Consider the following 26,673-nt stretch of genomic DNA (forward strand, 5'->3'; position numbering starts at 1 on the left):
ATTTATCATAGATTTAAAACACAAACACAAATAATTCCAATATACATGGAAAGCATATTAGAGAGGTGCCAGCAAAAATGCTCTCTGAGATGTGAGGAAGAGGCATCATCATTGCTGGTAGATGGTGGTTTAAAAAAATTCCTAGAAAGTGTAGAGGTTTTATTGGTCTTCAAGAATGAATGTGAATTTAATATGTAAAAAGGGCCAGTGAAGCCAGTGATAATATAAGAAAAAAATCTAAGAAAACAAATGGAGACAATAAATTTCCTACATAGTGGGACATATTTGGGCAGGACAGAGTTATCCATTTCATTTGGATCATAGAGAAGAAAGGAAGGAGCAATAAGATGGAAGGCTAAAGAGAGCAGGAGGCTAAGGACTGTGGAAGACTTTGAATGCCACATTGGAGGAAGAATTTTATTCATTATAATTTATTATATTTATTTATTATATAATTATTTATTTGATAAATTTATTTATTCTAATTTATTATATTCTAGCCAAAGGGCATCAAATACTTTTGTGCAAAGCTGTGACATACATACATACATACACAAATGAATACACTTATGTGCTATGTTGTTATCTTCTCTCTTAGGTCAACTTTGAAAAGGCAGTGAATGAACCAACAATTTGTTCTTGTTCTTCCCACGAATTGAATGAAGCAAAGGAGATGAGAGAATAATCAAAACCAAAGGATAATCTAGCTTTTTGCTATAGTTTCTCTCTGTGTCTGTCTGTTTCTCTGTCTCTGTCTCTGACTGTCTCTCTCCTTTTCTCTCTCTCATTCTCTCTGTCATTGTGTCTGTGTGTGTGTCTGTCTGTCTCTCTGTTTCTCTCCTTTCCCCCCTTTCACACCCAGAAATATTTTATTAAAAAGAAGGCCTTGCAATTAAAGTGACTAAAATGACTATTTTAACACATAGATTTTCACTGTTTGGCATATACCCTAAGGAAATCACTAATAAAAAGGAAGATTCTAAATATGCATATGTATTTATGGCAGCACTTTTTGTGCAAAGAACTGGAAAGAAAGTAGATGTCCTTCAATTGGGAAATGACTAAATAAGCTATGTTATATGAATGTAATGGGATATTACTATGCTGTAAGAAATAATGGATGTGATGAATATAGAGAAGTTTGGAAATAAATGAAATGATGACAAACAAGTAAACAGTCAGCAAAACAATATATACACAATAATATGAATGTAAAGAATGATTACCACAGAACACCAAAAAATAATATTATGGAACTATAGAAAACAAAGATATATAAGAAGGCAACTCCTCTTGCTCCCTTACAAAAGGAGTTCCATTTGTGTAGAACTTGCATAACGCGTCAGATTTTGCTAATATATTGATCAGATTTGCAGATAGTATTTTTTCTCTTCCTTTTTTCTTAAAAAAAAAGATTGTATACTATAAGGGATGGCTTTTCTGGGATTGAGGGGGATGGATTCAGGAGAAAATTGAAACAAAAGATATTGTTAAAATATATTAAAAACAAAAATATATCTAGTGGTAGCAGTGCTTGATGTGTCCTGGCAATGTTTTTGAGACAGAGGGGAGAAGCAGCAATGATATAGAATGAAGGAATGGATAGTATCTTGAAAACATACTGTTTAGGAGAAGAAAATAAGCTGAGAACTAAAAATTGTCTTAAATCAACATCTGCAAATAAATACTATTAGATAACTTTGTATATGTTTTTTTTTTTATTTTTTTAAACCCCTGTACTTCGGTGTATTGTCTCATAGGTGGAAGATTGGTAAGGGTGGGCAATGGGGGTAAAGTGACTTGCCCAGGGTCACACAGCTGGGAAGTGGCTGAGGCCGGGTTTGAACCCAGACCTCCAGTCTCTAGGCCTGACTCTCACTCCACTGAGCTACCCAGCTGCCCCCTTTGTATATGTTTTTATTTGTTAACTTCCTATTTAGGCTGCATATATTTTATAAGTATTTGTCCTCTCATTAAAATGTAAACTTCTTGTGAGCAAAAAGTTTCATTCTTTTTACTTGCATCGACAACACCTAGTATAGTTCCTAGCATTTTGTGGTACTTAATATAATATTGTTAATTGATTAACTGACTTACAGATCATTGAATCAATACTTGAATATGGTTAGTACATAGAAACTCTACCTCACTGAAAACACGTTAGACATGAGGTACCTTACAATGCTGTAAGCTGGAATAATGTACATAGAATGTTAAAAATGAAAGTAGCCTTAGAACATAGAATAATGAATCTTAGAGGGATCTTTTCTGCTCTAAAATTACAACAGAGGAAGATAATCATGTTTAACCCCTCCTCCATATTTTATGAATTAATACACTGAGGTCAAGACAAGAAAAACAATTTTCCCAAATAAGCACAGCAAGAAAATCAAGTCTCATTCCACAACCTATGCTCTTTCTGCAACACAGTAACTACCCTTTTGCTAATCTATAGAGAATTCTTTTCCAAAGCACCTTCTCAATTTTGAGCTTCATGAATAAGCAGTAATAGCAAGAAAGCCATTTACAAAACCATAAGTCTTAAGTCAATTTATTTTTTGCAAAATCACACTGGAGAAAAGAAAATCTACTTTCCATTTATTTCAAATAGGCTATTTGTATTTGGAAAATAGATAACCAACAATCTTCAAAATATCTTTGAAAAAAATGAGAAGCTAAAAACACTTCTCAAATTGGGAACATTTAAAATTGTAATGGAAATCCCTTATTGTTATCCTAGTATATTTAAAAGTAATCAGTGTGGGAGACATTCCTCTGTTATATTTTAGGAATTATGCTGGCTTTTCTAAATCAATTTGGATTTAGCTAGTATTTATTGAGTGACTCCTGTATACCCAGGCTAGGGATGTAAAAGACATATGACAAAATCCTTGTCTTTAAGAAACATATGACATTTGGTGGGAAAAAGATTAATTTAACACATGAAATCAAGTTATACAAAAGAATATGTATTAAATTGCGAAATTGAATTAATGAGGTTCCTACTAAGAAAAAATAGAAAATATGCTCTATGGGATATCAGAAAAGTGTCAAAATAACATTTAAGGACTCTGTAGAGGAGATGACAAGCTATATAATGAAGCACGGAATTTTGTTTAGAAAAATAATATGGATTATAGTACTTGGGATAAGATGAGTCTTGATTTTAAGATTCTGTCTCTGACACTTCCTAGCAGTACATCCCTGGAGAAAGCATGGTACCATGAAAAGAGCAATGGCTTTGGGAATGAGAGTAATTATTTAGATTCCTAGCACTACTATTACCAATATAACCTTAGGCATGTTGCCTAACTTCTCTGTCCTTCAGGTCTTCACTTACAAAATGAAGGGCTTAAACTAGAGGGTCTCTAAAGTACTTTATATCTCTAAATCTTTGATTATGTTATCCTGTTTCATACTTTTTTTGTCTCTAGCTTCCCACAATAATCTAGGGCAGCTACATCAAGACTAACTCATACCAGTTAAATCCCATTTCGTTTTTGAGAGGGTGTCTAGACTAGTTGATAAGAAGATGGTCTAGACATTATGAAACTGGATTTCAAAACATTTTTGACAAGGTTATTTATATTCTCCTTGTGGACAAGACGAATAGTCATCAGCTAGAAGATGAGAAAGGTCAATATTGACTGGTTGAGTGGTCAAACTCAAAGATTAGACATTAATAATGTCAGCAGCGAGAGAGATCTCTAGGAATCCGTCCTTGGTCCTGTGCTGTTTGACATTTTTTCAATGACTTGGATGAAGACAGCTAGAATACTTGTCAGATTGTCAGATGACATGAAGCTGGCAGGGAGAGTAACAAATTCATTAGATGATAGAGTCAGGGGGATTCAAAAAGATCTTGACAGGTTAGAATGATGAGTTAAATCTAAGAAGATGACTTTAGTAGGGACAATGTGAAAATCCTACAGTTGGGATTTTTTTAAAAAAAAATCACCTTCACAATTATGGAATGAAGGGAAAGGTGAATATACAATGGTTCATGGGGGAAAAAGGGCCTCAAGGTTTTAGTTGATTTCAAATTTAATATGAGTCAATCATGGCAAAAAAAAAGCCAAAACAACTGATGCAATCTTTGGTTGCATTAAGAGAAGCATAGTTTCCAAGAATAGGAAGAGAAAATCCCACTATCTTCTTCTTTGCTTAGACCACAAGTATGTTTTTGTGTTTTATTGTAGACATGACACTTTGGGAAGGATAGGACCAAGGTAGTGAGCGAGAGTACCAGAGACTGTGGCACTTGACGACTAGTTGATGAAATTGGGAATGTTTAGTTTTCAATGAGAAATATTAGCTAAAACATCAAATATCTAAGCCTACTGTGTGAAAGAGGCAACAGACATGAGGTCTTCTTGACCTCAGAAGTTAAAACTAGGAGCAACAAGTTGAAGCTCTAGAAACAAGCTTAAAATAAGCAAAAACTTTCTAACAACTAGAGCCACTTAGGAGCAACTAGATGGCACAGAGAATAGAGAGCCAGGCCTGGAGATGGGAGGTGCTTGATTCAAATCTGACCCCAGATATATCCTAGCTTTGTGATGCTGGGGAAATTACTTAACCCCATTGTCTAGCCCTTACCATTTTTCTGCCTTGGAATCAATACTTAGTGCTGATTCTAAGATAGATTTTAAAAAACAAAAACTACAGCTATCTAAAAGTGAAATAGGCTACCTCAAAAAATAGTGAATACCCTGTTTTTGAATAATCCTAATACTACAGATGCTCCCATTCAGTTATGAGGAAGAAGCCAGAGGAAGAGTCCAGTTCCACTCACCACGTTGGCCACTGTTTTTTTAACCTCAAGTATAGGACTTTAATATTATCTGTACTACATCAAGCAAATGCTGGATGACCATGTGTTCTCAGTGCTATAGAGAGAACTTCTTTTTAAGTATGGATTGGACTATTTGTCTCCTAAAATGCCTTCCAACTAAGATTCTATATTGATCAGTAGACTAGGAAATGTCAGGACTCAAATCAGGCCTTCAAACTCCAAATCCAGTGTCCTTTCCAAAAACGTCAAATTCCTTCTAGATATGAGATCTCTTCAGTTTTACTGATCTTTCAATCTAACATCTTTCTCCATAATTAACTGAAGAGTTTATCACCTTCTGTCTAACCAACTCCTTCTTTGGATTGATTTCTAATTGTGCAAATCCCAAAGACAAAGATAATTGCCTTAATTTCCCATAGCGAGCTTTAAAAACAAGGTCAATAATTAAACCTATGTAACATCCATAAAAAGGAATCACATATTGGGGTAAAATACTAGCCCTAGACGCTAAAGGATCAGGGAGCAATCTTTTTCAGTTCTGAATTGATTAATAAAGATGATTTAGCATTTATAGTCAGCATGGTGTTGTGGAAAGGATATTGGACTTGGAGGCAGAAGACTGCTAGGTTCTAGTTATATTTCTTAATTCTACTGCTTCACCTTGGCTATTCACTTAGCTACTCTAGGCCCCATGTAGAAAATGAAACAGTTGAACTAAATGAAAAAGAAACCTTGTTTTTGATATTCACGCCTTTTGCATTAATAATGTTTAATGCTTTTTTTCCCTGTTATAATTTCAGATAATAGCTGTGTGGCAAATTTCTATAAACTGTATTTTTCCACCCAATTAACTACTATGAAAATTAATGCTTGCAATGGTCCAATTCTAAATGTAGCAATATAAGCTGAGAAGATTATGTGAATTACCGAAATAGGTATTTTTAAAAGTAGCAACTAATAACATGTTGGTATTTGGCTTTCATACACAATTTTAGAACAGGTACCCTCAGGTAAGGCTTGTTAACTACTTATCCATAATAGAATAGGAACAATTCCTATTCAAGTATGGAATGGCCTTCATGACCTTGAAGTTTTCTTTCAACTATTAGATTTAAGAGTCTGAGACTATTTTGGGGTTGTCATTCTGGAGTTATCAATTTTGCAATCTTGTATATCATTTTTGAGCCTGTTTCCTTATCTGTAAAATGAGTTTAGGAACATAAACTGTACCTCTTTCTCAGAGATGATAGAAGAACCTACCAAGATAATCATGTACTGGAATCACTTTACCTAATGTGGTATAAGATTATAAGGTTTTATAGGTTTATTACTTTATAATCAAGTTCATTAGAATGGAAAGAATACTGTTTGTAGTTAGGAGACCTAAGTTAAAATCTGACTCTGATATTCATGAGTTTTATAGCCATGAAAATGAGTTAATTTCTCTGAGCCTCAGTTTCCCCATACCACAAAATGAGAGTAATAATCTTTTGTGAAGAAAGTGCTTTCACAATATGATATAACCTTCAGGCATTTTCTAATGTGAGCTGATATTATTAAGGAAGATAATGAATTTAAAGTGTTTTATACTTATACATTGCTATTAAGTGTTCAATTCAACATTTATTCAATATCTCCTATATACAATAGTACTTGGTTCCAGTTAGAAGAAAGCCAAGACTCAGTCAGCTAAAGTTTTAGGATAGAGAAAAGAAAGGCAGGTCAACTGGATTAGATAATCTACTGTTCATGATAAGAAAAGCAGGGCAGCTTGGCAAGAAGAGCAACCCAGTTTGGTAATGCTGAGAAGGGACAGAAAATTATACCCCAAGACCATCTCGAATGAGCCCCTCTCCCTTCTCTAGGGGCTACTCATGGGTTACTGAGGCATCTTCCCAGTCTAAGATAGTCTCGGTGGTTCATGACACTGCTCTTGGAGAATAAGAGCATGAGGACCACGTTTTATTTTACAATCCCAAGAAAGGCCCTTAAAGAGCCTTATCAAAATAGAGAGGGAAAGTGGAATAGAGGCAAAACAGATTCCTACGCATAACACTATGGATGTCTCCATTCAGTGATGAACTAGAGGCCAAAGGAAGAGTCCAGGCAAAGAAATGGAACTGGATGTCAGGCAATCATGAAGTCATGGCCACTCATCCTCCTAGCTGCTGTATACTTTTCATTATCATACATAGGGGCAGGGATATCTATCTAGCTGTCCATCTATCTGTCTGTCTTTTAAATTATCTATCTATCTATCTATCTATCTATCTATCTATCTATCTATCTATCTATCTATCTATCCATGTATCTATTTATCCATATATCTTGCCATCAATTTATCTGTCTTTCTATCTACTATGTGCCTACAGTAAATACTAACAAGAAATAGTAACACTATAACAACACTACCTACATATATATATATATATATGAACATAAGAGCAATTAGTCCTTCATTTAGTCCAAATTATTAGAGTTAAAGATAAACAAACAAATACATATATATATATAGTTAATGGGAGCTGCTGATAAGAGGAAATAGGCCACCAGACCAAACTACAAACTATTTAAGAATATTCAAGATGAGAGAAAATATTTTTAACCAAGGGTGGGTGTATAGGCAAGGAGTCTCATCTTATTTTGTTCAAAGTAATAAAGAAGTAATTAAAAAGTAATTCCTAATAGTGGGAATGTCATGTCCATTTTAGACTGGTAATCATAGATTCATAGATTTAATGATGTAAAGGACCTCAGAAATGAACCAATCCTTTCATCTATATATGATGAAGTTAAGACCAAGATAAAAAGTCATTTGCCATAATTCAAAAAAATAATAAATACCAAAGCTGGGATTCAAATCCAGAGCCTCTAACCACCAAACCAAAACACTTCCTACTCTACATGCTGCATCTACCAAAACAATAATTTACCTTCTACTTCCATTATTCAGAAAATTAAGTTGTATAGATCTTCAAAGGCATCAATTAACATTACCCAGATCCCTTACTGGTAATGATAGGATCACAGATTCAAAGCTGAAGGGACCTCAGCTAGGGTGAGAAGAGGATAAGAGAAGAATTTTGAGGACCTTTTACTACTTGTAAATCATAGCAAATAGATGATCTCTTTCTGTAACAATTCACTTGGCTCATCCTGCACATTGATTAGTATTTACTGTAGAACTGGATTGGAATCACCAGGGGAGATAATGTAGAGAGAGAGATGAGGTCATGATTATAGCCCTGATCTCCCCTCATTCTGTCCTTGAAGAGACATACTTGTATTCACAGTTCAAGGCATTAGAGAAAACTTTTATGCTGCTTCTTCAATTCTCTCCTCCTATAGAATATAAATCAGTATCCTTGAATTCTCTGGAAAATTATAAGACTCAGTTCCTTCCTCTCACAGTCATCAAAGGATGGTCCATGATAAATGTCCTACATTATGTTCACCTCTATGGGGAGATGAAGGAAGAAAAATCTAAAGCATCTCCTGCATTGAGTGTAGGAGACATGCCTCAAACAGTGGACCTTGTTTTTGTAAGTCTATAATTGTCTCCTAAAATTAGACAGGGGAAATGAAATCAGAGTCAGCTGATGTGTTTAAGATGTGTTTTGAGTGAAATAAACTGAATAAAGAGAAAAATGTGTACAATCCTTTCTTTAAATGAAAGCAACAGATAAAAACCCTCAAATTTTGTTCAATGTGTTTCAGTAGTGATAAAAGAATCCAAATATGTTGTTCCTCTTGACACGTTGGTAGTGGATTATAGGTATAGAATGAGATATATGTTATTGGGCATCATCAATACCTTGGTATGTTTTGTTTACCAGATCTTGTCTATTAGAAAGGAGATTTCAACTGGGTTCTAGGCATTACCACTAAGTTCTAGCTTTTTTAAAAATTAATTTTTAAAAAATGTGTTCTAGAGAACAAGTACACAATAGGAAAGACAACCAAAAAAATTGGGACTTAATGTCAGAGGACCTGAGTACTCCTGGGCATCCTTACATTTGATTTGGTGGTAGATAAATCACTTTATCTGTTAACATGAGGAAGATGGCCTCTGTGACCCCTTCCAGCTCTAAATCAAGGAAACTATAATCCTATACCCATGAGTTATCAATTTCCTTCTTAAACTTTGGAGTATGGAGCAGAATACAATAGTCCAAATGTAGTCCTGCCAGGATAGTGAAACTATTCTTCCTATACCTCTTCCTTAGATTGCATTAATTTTCATAGCTTCCATATTGATATCGAGTTTGCAGTTCACTAAAATCTCCAGGTCTAATGTAATCAAACTGTTCAGCACAAACTGCCTTTCTGTGCTAGGTAGGAAAGGATTTTTAGTATGTAGAACAGAAACTGTAGTAGAACTGTCAAATCAGGAATCGGCTAGTGTGTAATTGTTGTCACCAGAAGTCGACTGAGCCAGAAGCTCAGGGTGCTGCAGAGGATATTTCTATTTCAAGTAAGAGTTAGCCTAGACCAAAAGGTCTTAACTTGAGTTCCATGAACTTGGCAAATAGTTTTTAGATGTCCCTATAGCCAAAAAGCTCATTATTCTCCAGCCACAACCTGGTGATAAGCCACTGTAACATAAGTAGACCAGCATTCTCAATAACAGACATGTCTAGTGGCTTGTGGATGATAATTTTTCAAATGCTCTACTGCCAGTTACAAAGGGTGATAATCTATTCAATGTTCTGTAGAAATTAATACAATTCTTTTATCTACAACCTTCAAGTCTAATTCTGGACAGGTGAGTAAATAGTTTATTTCTGATATTTTTCCTTTATCATTTAATTATGGATCCAAGCTATTTGTTTTACCGATTTTGTTACTATTACCTGTTGGCACACCCTTAATAAATCATAATGCCCGCTTCAACTGATACCACAGTGACCAAGGTTATTCAACTATAGGCTAACATCAACTTGTATGCCTCACTAACAAAACAAAATTAAATGTGATTTATTCTTGCCCAGATCAAAGATTTTCACTGTAGAAGCTAAGGAGATATTTTAAAAATAGACTTTTGGCTTTGAATGAGAAATAAACATTCTTTTTTTAAAAACTGTTAACTTCGGTGTATTGGCTCCTAGGTGGAAGAGTGGTAAGAGTGGGGAATGGGGGTCAAGTGACTTGCCCAGGGTCACACAGCTGGGAAATGTCTGAGGCTGGATTTGAACCTAGGACCTCCTGTCTCTAGGCCTGACTCTCAATCCACTGAGCTACCCAGCTGCCCCTCGAAATAAACATTCTTGTATTTATTTATATCTGTCCTTTGTAAAAATTCTTTGAATATGTTTGCCCTTCCTCTACAATATTGTCTTCACATGATCGTTATTGTCTGCTTTAAAAGAAATTTCATTTTGTTTTGAGTAGCTAAAAATACTGAGTTAGAGGGAAGCTAAATGACTTGCCTTTGCCATGACTTTATGTTGAAGGCAAAGCCATGGTTGGTACCTAGCTTCACAGTCTTGTATTCTCTCTAGTTATTCTGCGAAGTACTTCACTTCCCACATTTTGCAAAGCATCAGGTTCCCCTAGTCCAGTGGTTCCCAAACTTTTTTGGCCTGCCACCCCCTTTCTAGAAAATATTACTTAGCACCCCTGGAAATTATTTTTAAAAATTTTAATAGCAATTAATAGAAAAGATAAATGCACCTGTGGCCATCACCACCCCCCTGGATTGCTGTAGCACCCACCATGGGGCGATGGCACCCACTTTGGGAGTCACTGCCCTAGACTAACTCCTACTTATGAAGGGAAGGGAGCCCTCAGGACACTTAAAACAAAAGTACTTGTTGACTTGATTTGAAATTCAAAAGGTCTAACACACAACCTGGGGAACTTATATGGGCTTCTGCCTGTCCAGGAACCATTAACATGAGCAGCAGCAAGAATTCATCAAAGCCCTTTCTTTGTGCGAAGGCTCTGGGCAAATAAAGGCACAAGGACAAATAAGCATAACATGGGCCACCACTGATGGATGGATATAGAAATTATTCAGATAAACAGAACAAGGAGGCAAATGGGACAGCAGAAAGAGTGCTGGCTGGCATGGAATCAAGTCTCAGTAACACACTGTGTGCCTTTGAGCAAGTTGCTTCTTCACTCTGTTTCAATTTCCTCATCTATAAAAAGATAATTCCTAAAGTATCCTCTAGTTTGAGGATTCTATAACTCTATAAGTCTGGATCCATAAAAAAAGATAAATAGCATAGAAAGCGATGTATATTAAGTGCCAAGTGAATAATAAAACTGAACTTGCTGAAGGTTGTACAGCTTATAAATAGCAGAGTAAATCCCTAGTGCATGAGGACTGACGATGACAATGTGATGGGACTGAATTCCATAATATTTATACATTATATCTTTACACTTCTGATTCATTATATCTTCCTTAGGCAACATCTTAAATTCTTTAATGAAAAGAAGAAAGGAAAAAAGATATAAAGATTTGATACTAGGAGAACACATGCCCCTTCCTCTAAGTATTTCCTCTTCTACTGAGCAGCTTCTTAAAAGAAACCCATAGTGGGGATCTGGTTGGGGTGGAGGGAGAGGGACTTTTGTAGAGGTTCAACTTACCCGCTGTCCTTGAGAACCAGGGAGTCCCTCTTTACCTTCAGGACCCATTGGACCCTTTAGGAAACAAAATAGGAAATAAAAAGAGAAGAGTAAATAGGGGGACATATATGTGTGTTCATGTGTATACATATATATTATATATGAAATATTTGAAATCACATTAATCATATTTGTTCAACATATCACACATCTATCTGGACAAGGGAATGCCATCCTGTTGCAAATGAGAAAACTGAACAAGGCATTAACAAAATGAAATTTAATAGGGATAAATATCAATATCTACTCTTAGGTTCAAATAATAAATTACCTAAATACAGAACCAGGGAGCCATAGATAGAAAACTTTCATGTAAAAAATGATTGTGGGATTTTAATGGAATGAAAGCTAAATAGGAGGGTAAATGAAGAGTGGCAGAACATTTTTACAAAAAAGAAGAATAACGACACACTCTACACATCAGATTTCATCTGAGGTATTGTGTTTTGCCATAGACTGTTGTAAAGAAGGATGCTGAAGAATTGTAACATAATCAGTAGAGGAAACCCAAAGTGGAGTAAGGACTAGGAATAATAAGAGGATAATTGGATGAAGAAAATTTGATGTTATTTCACCTAAATAAGTAAAGATGGAGGGGGACTAAGAGAGTTCCTTTTAAGTATTTGAAGGACTATTATTAAAAAAAAAAGATATTTCTCTGCTTGGGGCTAAAAGCCAGAACAAGGAGCAGTAGGTAAAAACTGCAAAGAGATCAAATGTCTACTAAATATAAGAGGGGCAGAAATTTTTTTCTAATAAATAAAGTTGTTTAATTCAAAAATATTTATTAAATGCTTACTTAATAATTCTAGGCAATGATTTTAAACATGCTCTGAGATGAATTTTTTACTCCAAAGGCAGCTTTCAAGGCTGTGAAATAAGAACAAAGGATTAATGAGATAGGATAATTTTTACGAAATCTTTTCCTTCTGCCTTATTAAGACAGAAGAGAGGCAAGGGCTAGACACTCAGGACTAAGTGACCTTGCCCAACTTCACATAGCTAGGAAGCATTTGAGGCCAGATTTGTACCTAGGTCCTTGGAACTGCAGGCCTGATGATCTATCCACTATACTACTAAGGTGCTCCCAGATAGGCTATTGTTCATTGCATCTGTTTTATCAATCCAAATTGATATGCCTTCATCCTGCAATGAAGAAACCAAGGAGATGAAGTGACCATTCTTTGGTCACTTGGGTAGCAAATGGAACATCTAATTTATAGTCAAATTCTCTGACTCAATCTAGTCTTGAATAAAAAAGTATGAACACTTTAAACAACTATAACTTTCACAGACCATGTTTCCCATACCATTCAGCTAATTATCTCAGCCATCTGTCCCTGTGTGCATGTTCCTATTCCATACTCCACTACCTATTTCCACTTCTGAGAATATAAATTCCATCAATTCTTTCATTGCTTCTGGAAAGGGCAAGATAATTGACTGACCTGTAGAACAGCATCTCTACAACTTTACACATCAAAATTGCCTTCCTTGGTTACCAGTGCTTTATGAATCTTTATAAGTTTTGCTTGACTCTAATTCAATTTCCTTTTGTAGCTGAAGCTCCAGCACCCCGAACAGAGTAGCTGCTTAATGTTTTGTTCACTAACTCATTCACTTACTTATGCCATTTTTGATGACTCCCTCTAAGGCATAGGTAAGAGAGCTGAGAAGCCAGAGAGCTGGTTTAGGAATCTGATGGAAGTGCAACACTGTCCCCCACCATCATAACTCCAATGGTAGAAAAATACTTCTCTCTCTGACCTTTGCAATAATCACTAAATGATTTGGCATTCTGGACAAATAAATCAACATTTTCAATTTCAGTCATCTTTAAGTCATGGTGGATTTGCTACCACAGAGGAGAAATCAAACTCTGAACCTTGAGGGTCTTGCTTTCTATTTGGTGGCCTTTCATCTTGTGTAGCCTAGTCCTTTCTTCCTATATACTTGCCAACCATCTCCAATTCAAGGCACTTACTCTGTCCTTTTCCTGTTCCCATAGGAAGTAGGATGCCTAAACTGAGTGCTCTGAGTTTTGATCGAACTTTTCTTTTTTCTAGCTCATTCTCTGGACCACAGTTCACTTCCCAAGTAATGCTGCTATACTCATATGCTCTCACCCTAACCAATTCCACTTTTCCCTCTAGTTTCTTTTATGTATAGTCTACTATTAGACTGTAAGCTCCTTGAAAGCAGGGGGTATTTTGATTCGTTGTTTTTGTATCTTCAGTGATTAGCACAAAATATGGCATACAATAAGTGCTCAATAATTTTTATTAATTATAATTTAAGTCATTCATTTATTCTTAGACTGAGCTTTTGTAATCCTAGAGAATCGGTTTGTCAGATGATCTTATTTAACAATCAAACTTCATCTAATGCCAAAGAAGATAAGGTAAATTCCAAAACTAATATATGAAATTCCAACTTTAATCAGTGGAAACCATGCTTGATTTGTAGTCCAAAGAACTGGGCTCAAATTCAGAGTCTGCCACTTAAAACCCATTTGACTTTGGGCAAGTTAATTTGCCTTGTTGGCTTCCATTTCCCTATCTGTAAAATAACTGGGTAAGACTACATGATCTTTGGAGATTTTTTTTTAGGTTCTAAACCTATGAACATATTGTCAAGTCAAATAACCCCTTTGCTCAATTCATCCATTCATTCAGAAAAGTCATTCATGAGTACTTGCTGTGGTTCTTATGTTGCCAGGATTTATGGGAAATGAAAATAGAAATACAAGATAACCAAGGCCATCGCAAAGCTCACAGTATAAAAGGAAATGACATAGACAGAATTAAGTAAGTTACAAGGTAGAATCTGATGAGAACACACCAGCAGTATGAACAAAATGAAGTTTGTAGAAGATCATCATTAATAGAAAGCACCAGATTAGGTTTCCTTAAGGATTTTAGCATTTGAGGTAAGCTTTGAAGGATGAGTAAGTATAGGGCAGGTTGAGGTAGGAGTATATTCTAGCTTGAAGGATCAGTATGGACAAAGAAGAAAAAGTGGGAATAAAAATGATATATTTAGGGAACATAAGGTTAATAATTCTGTCTGCCCTTCTCTCTTTGCCCAAACTATACATTAAACATATTCAGAAAAGGACCTAGAAGGCAGTGTGGCATACTGGAAAGAGCCATGGTTCTGAAGTCAGAAAATCTGAGTTCAAATCTCACCTCTGCCATTTACTATGTTTATAACCTGGGACAACATGGGCCTTAGTTTCCTCATCTATGAAGTGAGCAGATTGGGCAAGCTGATCTCTAAAGTTCCTTCCAGCTCTAGATTCATAATACTTTGACCTACATCAAATTGCTTCCCTTCTAAATGAATAGGAAGGAGGGAGATAATTCAAAACTCAACATTTTAAAAAATGCATGTTAAAAAGTTTTTATATTTAATTGGGAAAAAATAAAATACTTGGAAAAAAAAGAAAAAAGAAACACCACTTCTGTTACTATATATTTGACCTTAGGGAAGTCATTTAATGTCTTCACTGGGTCAAAATATTATGAATCTAGAGCTGGAATGTCTTGTATTCTTATAAATTTAATTCAGTTCCCTCTGTATTTGACAAATGAGGCTTTTATCAGACAAACATGTTATAAAATTTTTCTCACCATTTTCTGCTTTCCTTTCTGTCTTGGCTGCATTGGTTTTGTTTGTACAAATCCATTTTATAGCCTGTAATACTTTCTATCTCTTGTTTGATCACAAATTCTTCCCTATCCATAAATTTAAAAGATATTCTATGCTCCCTCAATTTTCTCATGATATTGCCAGTTCTAGTAAAATCATGTATTCATTTTGATGTTGGAAATGGTATGAGATTTTGGCCTATATATAGCTCCCACCAAATTAGTTTTCAGTTTTCCTTACAGTTTTTGTCAAACAACGAGTTCTTGTCCCAAAATTTTGGATCTTAGGATTTATCAAACACTACATTACTCTATTCATTTACTACTGTGTATTGAATGAGTACCTAATATAATACCACTGATCCACTACTCTATGTTTTAACTAATACCAGAATGTTTTGATGATTATTGGTTTGAAAAACATTTTGAGTTTTGATATGGCTGAATAACCTTCCTTTGAATTTTTTTCATTGATCCCTTTGATATTCTTAACCACTTATTCTTCAAGATGGACTTTGATATTGATTTTTTAGCTCTATATTTTTTGATTTGGCACTGAATAAATTAATATACAATTGTCATTTTTTTAAATTTTAGTTTGGCCTCCTCATGAGCAATGACTATTGTTCCATTTCTTTTAGATCTGACTTTATTCATATGAAAAGTGCTTTGTAATTATGTTCATATAGTTCCTATGTTTTTCTTGTCAGGTAGACTCCAAAGTATTTCATATTGCCTAGTCATTTTAAATGGAATTTCTCTATCTCTTACTGCTGGATTTAGTTGGTAATATAGAACTGGATTTTCTGGTTTAAAATATAGTGCTCTCAAAATCAAGAGAAAAAAGTATCAAAATAAAATGAATCAAAGGGAACCCAAAAGCAGATAATGTTTATATTAGCACACATACATAATTTCCATATTTTAGACAAATTGTAAGGAATGGGAAGTTTGTGGTTTTCACATAATTTATCTTATGCATTTCTTTAAATATGTTTTCGAGGTGATGGTGGTTACTAAGTATATAATAAAAATATATACATATAGTGTTCTTTCTGCTAGTCTTCTCTTAAGCTGAGTTTTTGCTCCTACTTAAAAATGAGTGGGTTAGATCACACTGTTTTTAAGGTCAGCACAGTGATTCAGTGGATAGATAGTTCCTGAAGTCAGGAATATCTGATTTCAAATCTGGTCACAGGCATTTAATAGCTCTACAACCCTGGGTAAGTCATTCGAACTCCATTGCCTCAGTTTCTTCATATGTAAAATAGTAATTGCATCTTATAAGGTTATTGTGAAGATGAAATGACATATATTTAAAACTCCTTGTCAGCTTTAAAGTGCTATGAAAACAGAGTTATGATTAAGTATTATTAATGTCTCTGACTAGCTGAGCCAAACACCGTCACTTTTTTTTCATGGCATAGAGTGCCCATTAGATAAACAGTTATTAACCATTTAAAAAGTGTCACTAGAAATCCTTTTCACAAGTTTGTTCTTTTTAACCTCCTTGCTTAAGACCTTGGCCAGCTGGACTTTATTGGGGATTTCTTTTTTCTTATAAACTTATGAGAACAGGGGAAGAGAAGGTCAGCCAAAGTCCTGATTAGATCAAAAACACCCAGGACACTATTTAACAATTTAATTCATTCACTGTTTCTTATCCCAAGCTCTGCAACTCTGAAGTGATTTACTCACCTGCACTTAGCCTCAAGAAAGCCTAAAAATATGTCCATAAAGTCACCCAAGTCACATTTGGTAAGAGAGAGATAACCACAAAGTGCTTCCCAAGGTGTCTGCACACAAGGGAGGGAATGGTTTTGTCCTTCATGATTCCGGTGGGAAGTATTTTACCAATGCTGTCACGTCAATCCTGAGATAGCGTAATAAGAAAATAGCCTAATCAAAAATATTTACCTAAATGCCAATTTGACTATTATGTAGTGCCTATTGGGAAAGACTCTGCCTTCATTTTTCTCTCTCTCTTCCTAACGCCATTCTGATGTGATGGAAAGAACCCTGAAGAAGTCAAGAGATGTCACTGTCAGCCTGGGTATGGCTCTGACTGGGTCCTTGAGCCCAGACAATCCTTTTATCCCCTCTGCCTTCAGCATCTTCATTTATAAAATGAGAGGAATACCTCATTTTCTAACTCAAATGGTTTTTGTAAGGATCAAAGCCACAGAGGAAGTAGTAAAGTACTATTCAGATGAATAGCTACAACCTCCAACACCATTTCTAACTCTGATTTTCTCTAATTCTATAAAATTCCATAAAATATAATAATTCTCTAGTTCTGTAAAATTTGTAAAGGGCACCTAGATAAAGGGGTTCATGACACTTCGGGGTGATCAAGCTAAAAAAGACAGAGACTAAAGAATGTTATAGATAAAAACAATTGACTAATATAAGATCATATGACTAGTAAGCAGAGAAGAAAGGATTCAATCCCAAATCTTCTAATTTTAAGGTGGATGTTCTTTCTACTCCAAATTGCTTTCCTTAACATGTATGGATATGATAAAGCAAAATGAAAATTCCCTGAGGGCAAAGAATATTCCACCATTGTTCATATCCCAAAGGTTTAGTCCAATGACTGGTATGCGGTAAGAGTTTGATATATGATTTTTGATTTATTGATTTTTTATAAAGAACCTACTCATTCTTTGAGTGTAAATTAGTTCTTCTAAAGAATGAATATAAATAAAAATAAATTTAAATTAAATAAATTTAAATTAAATTAAATAATAAAATTAAAATAAAATTTATGCACACATATGTGTATGTATATATAGATATATTAAGCTAAATATATACATATACATTACATATAAATTATATACCATATATACATTATATATGAATATATACATCATATAAATTTATAAATAAATATATACTAAGCTAAAGAAATCAAAATCTAAATTTTATTTGGATCAGAATGAGAAGAAAGTAAAGGACTTACTGGTGATCCTGGAGGACCAGGTAGGCCCTGATGACCACGAGGTCCTGGAGCTCCCTGTTAAAATAATAAGAAATTAGATATACTATTATATATGTATATATATACAGACATATAATATACAGATATATCATACAGATATACACTATTCTGATATTCTCCCATTACCAATCCCATCTAATATATGACCCAGAGATAAACTGTATTTTTCATTTTACAAAGGTTTGAAGAAGGAAGAAGTGAGATTATAAATAGTTGTGGCTATCATATCTACTCACTTCCTAAAGACTTATATCTTCTCTAGCACCAATCACTATACTCTGAATATTGAAGAGCCTGACTCAGTACTTAGTGTCCTGTATTGTAGATAATAAGATTAACAACACAGGGACTGGAAGAAATCTTTCCTTATCTAAATCTCTCAAATGGGCAAGGTCATACGAAAAAGGAGAATTTTAGAAGAGCCCAATAGAACTTACAGTGTACAGCCAAGATTTTTTCACTGGGTCTTTGTGCCCCAAATGTATTTTTGAAGACACTTGTCCATATCAGGTCCATACTTCTTTCAACCAATAACAAGGTTAAGGACACATAGTCAGTCTCCTTTATCAAAATTATTTCCTGAGTTTAGAATTTCCACCATTATGAAAACAACCCATTTCCTGACAGAGGCAGATTAAAACATTTATAGTTTAATTCCGAGTTTGCATATCTTTGCCAACCAATATCCTAGCTCAGGGCATTGAGTCCCCGACTTTGTCAGTCCATTGCATTTTCAGAAATATTGTACAACAGGAAGATAACAATTTCCCTTACTTGTTCTCCTTTCAAGCCCTCCTTCTGCACCTGAAAGATAAAAGGAGGCATCAGCTGAAGCAAAAGGCTTACAATAGTAATTGTAATCTGGAAATGCTCAACATGCCCACGATCCACCAGGATCCAACTCTTTTTGTTTTTTCTCTGTTTAGGCTATACAATCACTTCTCTGTTCCCTATACCTCCTCTCCTTGTGCTTACTCTTTGTTCTTATTGTAACCTGAATTAAGGAGGTTTCTTTGCATTTTTCACACATGTGGCTTTAACTGTACATTTTTAAGACCACACATATTCCAAATCAAAAGGTCTTGCATGAAAATGAACAAATTCCTGGGTCTTTTTTAGTGTTCTTCTAGTGTCTTATCCCTGGTCTGGCTTCCCTTCAGAAACTTGACAATCTTCTTTTGATACACAATCATTTTCATGAAAACTCTCCTTTATCCCTTATCTCTTGCTCCTTAGCATTCTGATATTCCTGTCTCCTAAGTATCTAATATATATTACCCATTATTCTCTACTATCCCCATCCTCTAAACAAAGTTGTCAAGAATTATTGAAAAGAGTTCAAAAATCATTTTGATTGGGTCCAGTTAACTTCATTTTATCCGACTTTGGACAGGCCTTTCTAATGCAAGGTAAACCTTTGGGTCATATTTTACTAATTATTCTTTAGATTATCTGTTTAAATGTTTAATCCCCAAATCCACCATCTTTTCTTAATTTTTAAATTATTTATTAGCAAATAATTTTAATAATTTATTAGCAAATTATATTGTTTTTTCCTACTTTACTGAGCCTAAGTTCTGTCCTGAGTTTCTTCACTATATACATCAAAATGTCCCTAAATCTTCTACCATTCCATTCTCACTCTCTCTGCATTCCATCTGGTTAAAGTTGATCCATTATAGCTTTGCTCTTGAGGACTTTCCTTCTGATTCTCTCAGGACAGTCCTCTAGCAATAAGCAATGCCTGATATATAGTAGGCATTTAATAAATGTTTAATGGCTGATAGATTGTTATTGATCCTGATAATAATGCTCTCCTCTCCTCTCAAGTCTTCTACTCTTCTCTTTTCCTCCTCCTTTCTTCTCCTTCTGGTGTTGTAAAAATGGAGATAAGAAATGGGTGGCAATAACAAGGAGGTAGATTGGGCCTCAGTATAAGGAAGAACTGTCTAACAAATCTGTTAATCAGTGCAATGGGCAGCCTCTGCCCTATCAATTATGCCTTGCATCATTCAATATATTCAAGCCAAGGTTGGATGATCAACATGCTAGAAATTTCTAGATCTATTGTTTTTTTTGACTAGGTGAACACAACTGTCTTTGAAGATTCCATAAGCCTAAGGATTATAAGCCAACTCTCTCATATTATATTTAAAGAAAATGAGATTCAGGAAGGTTAAAGCACTTGCTCAAGATCATAAGCCTAAGATTTTGACTTATCAGAAGAAATAGAAGATACAATTGTCCAAAGATTGGTCCTAGAATCAAAAGTAACTAAGTTCAAGTCCTGCTTCTCATGCCAATTGGCTGTGTGATTGCTCAGTACCCCAGATAATCCATTAAGAATAGATACCACAGACTAGGTACTCATCTCCTGTAGTAGAAATGCCTTTTCAAAGAGTCTTTACATTGATGAAATTCTCTCTCTAGGCTGTGACAGACTCCCATCTTCCCCCCACCCCAAAGATGAAAATACTTACCACAGAGCCTGGTATACCAGGTGGCCCAGGTGGTCCAACTTCACCCTATATAATTGAACAAATCATTTGAGAGTAATTATTAATGTCTTTATTATATTTTATCCTTCTAGTTTTTGTTGAATTGTATATGCATTCTTTGCCTCTTCTTCAACAAAATTGAATACCTGACAGCCCAGAGCATAAACCTTCTTTTTCTATCTTTAAAAACCTTTGAACATTGATTAGGAATACTTGCCATTGGGACACATGCTGAAGCTTAGAAACTGGTTAAAAGAGAAATCAGGAACCAAGCCAAGTCTATTGACTATACTTTAATTCCAACTGTTAAGAGATGCTATAGAAGGGATTCATTCCTACAGGGGATAGGGTTTGGAATAGATGTTTAAAGTCTCCTTCCAACTTAAATAACCTATGATTCTAAGATTCCCCAATTCTAAGAATTATTCAGAAGATGACAGACCAAATATCTCAACTCTTTCTGTAACTTTGAGCATGCCAGAAGAGTGTAGAACAATCTGTCTTGGGCAATCAAAATGAACTCAGAGTACAAAGAATACTGTATAATTGGCAGGTCAACTTGACACACTTATTCAGAACTGTTTTCTTACGTTATGTAGTCAATCAAATTTTATCTTAACTTAATCTAAAACTATGGATCAGTCATGGATTGAGAGTTTAAAGGAGCCTTGGAGGCTACCTAATCCAACTCTCATGTTATATATAAGGAAACTGAGATTCAGGAAGGTTAAAGCACTTGCTCAAGATCATACAGGTAGTAAATGCCAAAGTTAGGAGGACTTTGTATTTAAGACTGGCCTTTTGTCCAAGCCACCCATCCTCACATATGAGGAAAGAGAGCCTTCAAGTGGTTAAGTGATTTGCCATTAGATTATAAGCTCTTTGAGCACATGGATATTTTTTGCTTTCTCTTTGTCACTCCATTGTTTGTCTTAGTGCCTGGCGGTGAAAAGGAATTATTGGTTCTCTATGAGTTTACACCTTACTTGATGCTAGGTGAGAATAAGCCAAAAACTTAAGAGTTTGCACACTCAGAAAGGCCAAAAGTGAGAACTCAGGCAATTTAGAAACTGTGATTGGCCTCCATGAAAAGGGGCAGGCACAGGAAACCACCATAAAAACCATGAAAATCCCTGAGCAGTCAGTCTGGTGAAGAAGGCTGGTGAAGAGGTCTGGTGAAGAAGGCTAGTAGAGAGTGAACTTCAAGAAGGAGAGAGTGCGCTCCAAGAAGAGAATCACTCCAAGAAAAAAGCTGCCTTCAAGAATAATGCCGACTCAAAGAAGAAAGTTGCCTCAGGAGTCGCCTTCGGTTCCAGTCATTGTCTTGGGTGAGTGGATAACTGGTTTTCCCTTCCTGTCTTCTGGAGATAGTTTAATTCTGATTGAAAGTTAACAAGTCCTTGCTGAGCCAAGCACTGGAACAATAGTTAGTTAGATAGGTTAATGTCTTTTTTACCCTTTTTATTTCTCTCCTTTATAAATGAAAGATTTATAATTTTCATATATTTATCCAAACCATTAATTTTTAACATTTACACTAGTACCTATTAAACATTTAATAAATGCTTGCTGATTAAATATCTGAGGTCAGCTAGGAAAATGGCAAAGCAAGGTTCTGATTCCCAGGTCTCCTGATTCAAAATGTAGCATTTTTCTACTATACTGTGTTGACTCTCATAATCTTGGGTATCTCAGGGTTATTCATAATGTAGGCTATGAAAATGACCTGAATTTTAGCTTCTGCTCTGGCACTAACTAACCATGTGCCCTTTACTAAGTCACTTGCTTTAATTTTTGGACCTTGGTTTATCTTTTTGATCTCTTCTATGACTTACCAAAGATTGTAAGTTGCATTAGATAGGATAAAGTCCCTTCCCAAACTCCTGTTTTTTTATTCCATGATCTTCTCTCAAAGAGTTAATGTTGGCAAACTTTAATACCTAAAGTTTCAAGTACTTTCATTTCCCCAGCTAAATTTCCAGAATGACACCAGGAGGCATTTTTTTTTGGCTTCTGTTTTATGATAAGCAATAATGGATCCTCTGTTTCCCCAAGTGAGGGGAAGTATTGAAATGTTCAAAATGGCAGACTGCTTAGAAGTCAAATTGTAAAGCAATAGTAATGTGGAGTGTAACAGAAACAAGGGTAATTGCCCTTTTGGTTTCAACCTTCAAGTATCATTCCCGCTCTACTTAGTGACTCAAAGTGAAATAGCTTCTTTTAGGGTTTTGCATTCCCTGTCAAGTAACTGCTTAGAGTATATTAAAAACCTGACACCAGCCTGGAGAGGTATCATGAGCTTCTAGGTTTAATAGCTATTTTAAAAATAACAATGTAAGACATCCCTAAAAATACCCGGCAAGAGAAGTGGATAATTAAACAGAGGTAGAGAGAGACAGGGGGGTGGTTGAAAAGAATGGAAACATTTCCAGTTCCTATTCTTATACCAATAGGGTTTTTCTGAGTATATTCTGATAATACTTCTAGTAACCTCTTTCTCAGATGCCAACTTGTGGCATGGAGGTGACCCTGGCTTTGTAAAGTCTCTGTTGTTGGATGGGCAGCAGGCCTCTAATAACTTCTAGGCTTTTGTCTAGAAACCAGTCTAGCCAAACAGAAAAGTTCTCTATAATAATTTTGGCCACCCTGATGTATGCTTTTATTTTTGCTTTGCTTTTTCAGTCCAAACAACTCACAGTGGCTTCCTAGAGAGGCATGGGGAGAAGAATGGATAATAATAATTTTTCAATCAATAAACATTTATTAAGAAGTGCCTACTATGTGCAGGCACTCTGCTAAGCACTAGGGATTTAAAAAAAAAAGAGGTCAGGCAAAATACAGTTCTTGTCCTCTAGGAACTTGAAATTTAATCGGTTAATAATAATAATGGCAGTAGGAGAAATACTAACAATAACATTTATATAGTATTAGCATTTGTGAAGAGCTTTACATTGATGAGATGTCCATGTAAAGTAGAACAACACCTGGTGAAATTAAAGGTCAGGAAAAAATATAAATGTATATTTAGAACTATATGGTTTGACATTGACTTTTATGTGAATTCAGGTGCTGTTAAGAATGGTATTTTTACTTCTTTCTTCACAGGGTTGTAGAGAGAAGATCCTGCTATAATCATTGCTATATAATAGAAATTTGAGACGAAGATATTTTCTCCAGTGCTCTGTAAGTCCATGTGGTGTTGTGGAATGAACAATTTGTTTGGAGTTAGAGTCTGAAGATTCAGTCCTCCGCTCATCCATTTCTAGCTTGCATGATCTTAGATGAGTCACTTAACCTCGGGGACCCCAGATTCTCCATCTTTAAAATGAGGAGTTTAGACTAAATGGTTTCTAAAGCATCTTCTCATTCTTGATCCTATGAATGCTTTTGAACTGAAATTGGCCTTACTGCTTTTAACACAGCTATCTACTTTCTTCCAGGGTCAAAAATTATATTCCAATCTAGGGGGTTTGATTTTTCAAAATGTGTCCAGCCAAAAAAATCTATGTCAGCATTGTATGGTAGGAAGAACACTAGGCTAAAAGTCAGCAGACTAAGGTTTGAGTCCAAGGCTTTAATATTATTGGCTGAATATCATTGTGGTTATGTTATTTAACCTCTCCAAAATTCAGTCATTTTCATCTCCAAAATGGGATAAAACTAATGCTATCCACTTCAGGGACTGATATAATTAAACAAAATAATACAAAGAATTAATTAACTTGTTTCAAAACAAAACAAAACAAAACAAAAGGTTTTCCATAAGTCAGTCTGTTTTTACCTTTTCTCCTTGGATACCAGCCACACCTGGAGCACCAGGACTGCCCTGTAAGAAGGAGAACATTTAATTGTTCTTTTTGGGATGAGGAAAGCATGATTTTACTATAGCATGAAAGGATTTCAGACGTAAAAACAAACAACCATTGCATGTAGCCAAATGACTCCAATAACAGAGTGAATTTATGATCAGACTGCAATTTAAAGCAGAGAAATAACCCAGTGTGTCATCCAGGGTTGGGAGCATTGCTAGCATCAGTCAGAGATTATACTTCCTTTTGTAATAAGATAATAAAGGTCCTGGTATATCTATATCTATATCTATATATCTATCTATAAATAGATAGATAGATAGATAGATAGATAGATAGATAGATAGATAGATAGATAGATAGTGATAGTTATAGATATAGATATAGATACATCTGTAGGGCTCCCTATTGGTCACTAAAAATGTCTCTCCTCTAATCTCAAATTTATTTTTGAAGATTTCTCATCTAAGTTAATTTCTTCTTTTTTTCTCCATCCTCCAGATCACTCAGAGAAACTTGAGATCATGACATTAGGATGGAATAGCTGAGAAAGTGGCTAGAAATATCTGCATTAATAGATATTTACCAAGGATGATGCTATGGATAGGCAGAATAGGTGGATACCTCTATACTGTGATGGAGTGGTACTTAACTGCTCTTAGGATTGAACATCCATGTTCCTGAAATTCCCAATGTACTCTTATTTAAGGTTGTGGAATTGGAAGGGAACATATAGTTCACTAAATCAAACCACTACTTGAAGTTTTTTAAGCACTTTATAAAATTATTATATTTACCTGCATTGCAACTTTATTTCAGATAAATCTTAGAGTGAAAGAGTAAAAGAAATACAGAGATCTATTACCTAGAAAGGGGGTTATAGACAGATAAGTAGGGAAAAGGATTAAAAAAATTAATTGGGATACATGTACTATGGGCCAAACAAATAGGGTTGCTACCATGTCTAGACACAAAAGGCTTAGAGAAAAGATTATGATGGTTGCACAATTCCTATGGTCTCTCTTGTTAGAGATCAGCATCTGCTTCTTACCAACTCAAGAATTTATATACCTTCTTCCCTTCTTCTCCAGGCTTTCCAGGGAATCCATCCAGACCTCGTTCTCCCTAACAAAAGAAAGGGCAAAGAACTGACAATACTGCAACAGAGTACATAATTCAGTGGCCATTATGATAGTTAGAAATCAATATAACAAACATCTTTTAAGCTCTCATTATGTTTGCAGCTCTGTCCCAGATGCTGGAGTAGACATACAATTTAGATAAGGTATGGTCTCTGCCCTGATCAACTTTATGGTCTAAAAGTCACTAAAAAAGGAACGTAATATATTCTTGAGTATTTTAAAGAGACACAATGTGGGGACTCTCTCCTTTAGCACAGAATTGTCTTCAGGACAGGTCTCTTACCTCTTCTATATTTCAATTACTAATTGTAGAAGACGTGTTGGGGAATGGGGGTAAGGTTTCAGATAACATTTTCTGTGCTTGCCCTTGAGAGTTTTCAAATTCCTACAGGATTTATCAGATTGAGGGAAGCCACCCTGTTTTTTTCCCTCTTTAATGCAGAGACTTTTTACCTTTAAATGATTTTACTAGTCATTGTTGGGGAATAGATAACAAAATGAGCTTAGACAGAATGGAATTACTTATGTATAGATGAAGTGAATCTGATCCCCAAATGCCCTCAATCTAGTAGCAATAAATTGACATAAATTCCTTAACTAAATGGCCCATTTATATCCAAAGAGCATCAGGACTTAGCCTTGGCACACTTTGTGAAGAAAAAAAAACCTAGGACCAGACTTATCATCTCCCAAGCCCACCTTCTAATGCTTTTTTATTCCCCACTGTACTTACTGAGAGTCAAGGCTCTCAGATATTATTGTAGCCTCACAATAGAAAAATTTCTATCTACCAAAAGTAAAGGAAGAACTAGTGACTCCCTATTCATTCTAGGATCTATGCAAACTCCTATGTTTAACAATTAAAGCCTTTCCAAAATTGCCTCCAACCCACCTTTCAAGCTTATTATACAAGACTCCCCTTCATTACTGCTTTGTTCCAGACAAATCAGCCTTCCTAATGGTGCTCACACATTATTCTTGATGTCCTTATTAATTACCTTTACATAGGCTATCTGTCCTCTAGACCTAGAATGCATCTGTTCTTGCCCTGATTTCTAGCATTGTTTCCCTCAAAGCTCAGCTGATTCTCCCAACTGCTACTGTCTCTCCTCCAAAAAGTATCCTTGCGTTCATTT

At 35.2% G+C, this 26,673-nt stretch overlaps 1 protein-coding gene across 1 annotated transcript in view; it reads right to left on the reverse strand.

Moving 5' to 3' along the window:
• COL22A1 (collagen type XXII alpha 1 chain) overlaps positions 1-26,673 on the reverse strand; it is a 506,948-nt gene that overhangs the window by 220,822 nt on the left and 259,453 nt on the right. The window contains exons 16-21 of the mRNA XM_044684460.1: positions 25,467-25,520; positions 24,368-24,412; positions 20,569-20,613; positions 18,863-18,892; positions 18,050-18,103; positions 11,396-11,449 (exon numbers count right to left, since the gene is read on the reverse strand). Of these exons, the coding sequence (XP_044540395.1) occupies positions 11,396-11,449; positions 18,050-18,103; positions 18,863-18,892; positions 20,569-20,613; positions 24,368-24,412; positions 25,467-25,520 (282 nt within the window). The remainder of the gene's footprint in view (positions 1-11,395; positions 11,450-18,049; positions 18,104-18,862; positions 18,893-20,568; positions 20,614-24,367; positions 24,413-25,466; positions 25,521-26,673) is intronic.

This window comes from Gracilinanus agilis, chromosome 1, assembly GCF_016433145.1.
Source record: "Gracilinanus agilis isolate LMUSP501 chromosome 1, AgileGrace, whole genome shotgun sequence".
Taxonomy (NCBI): Eukaryota; Metazoa; Chordata; class Mammalia; order Didelphimorphia; family Didelphidae; genus Gracilinanus; species Gracilinanus agilis.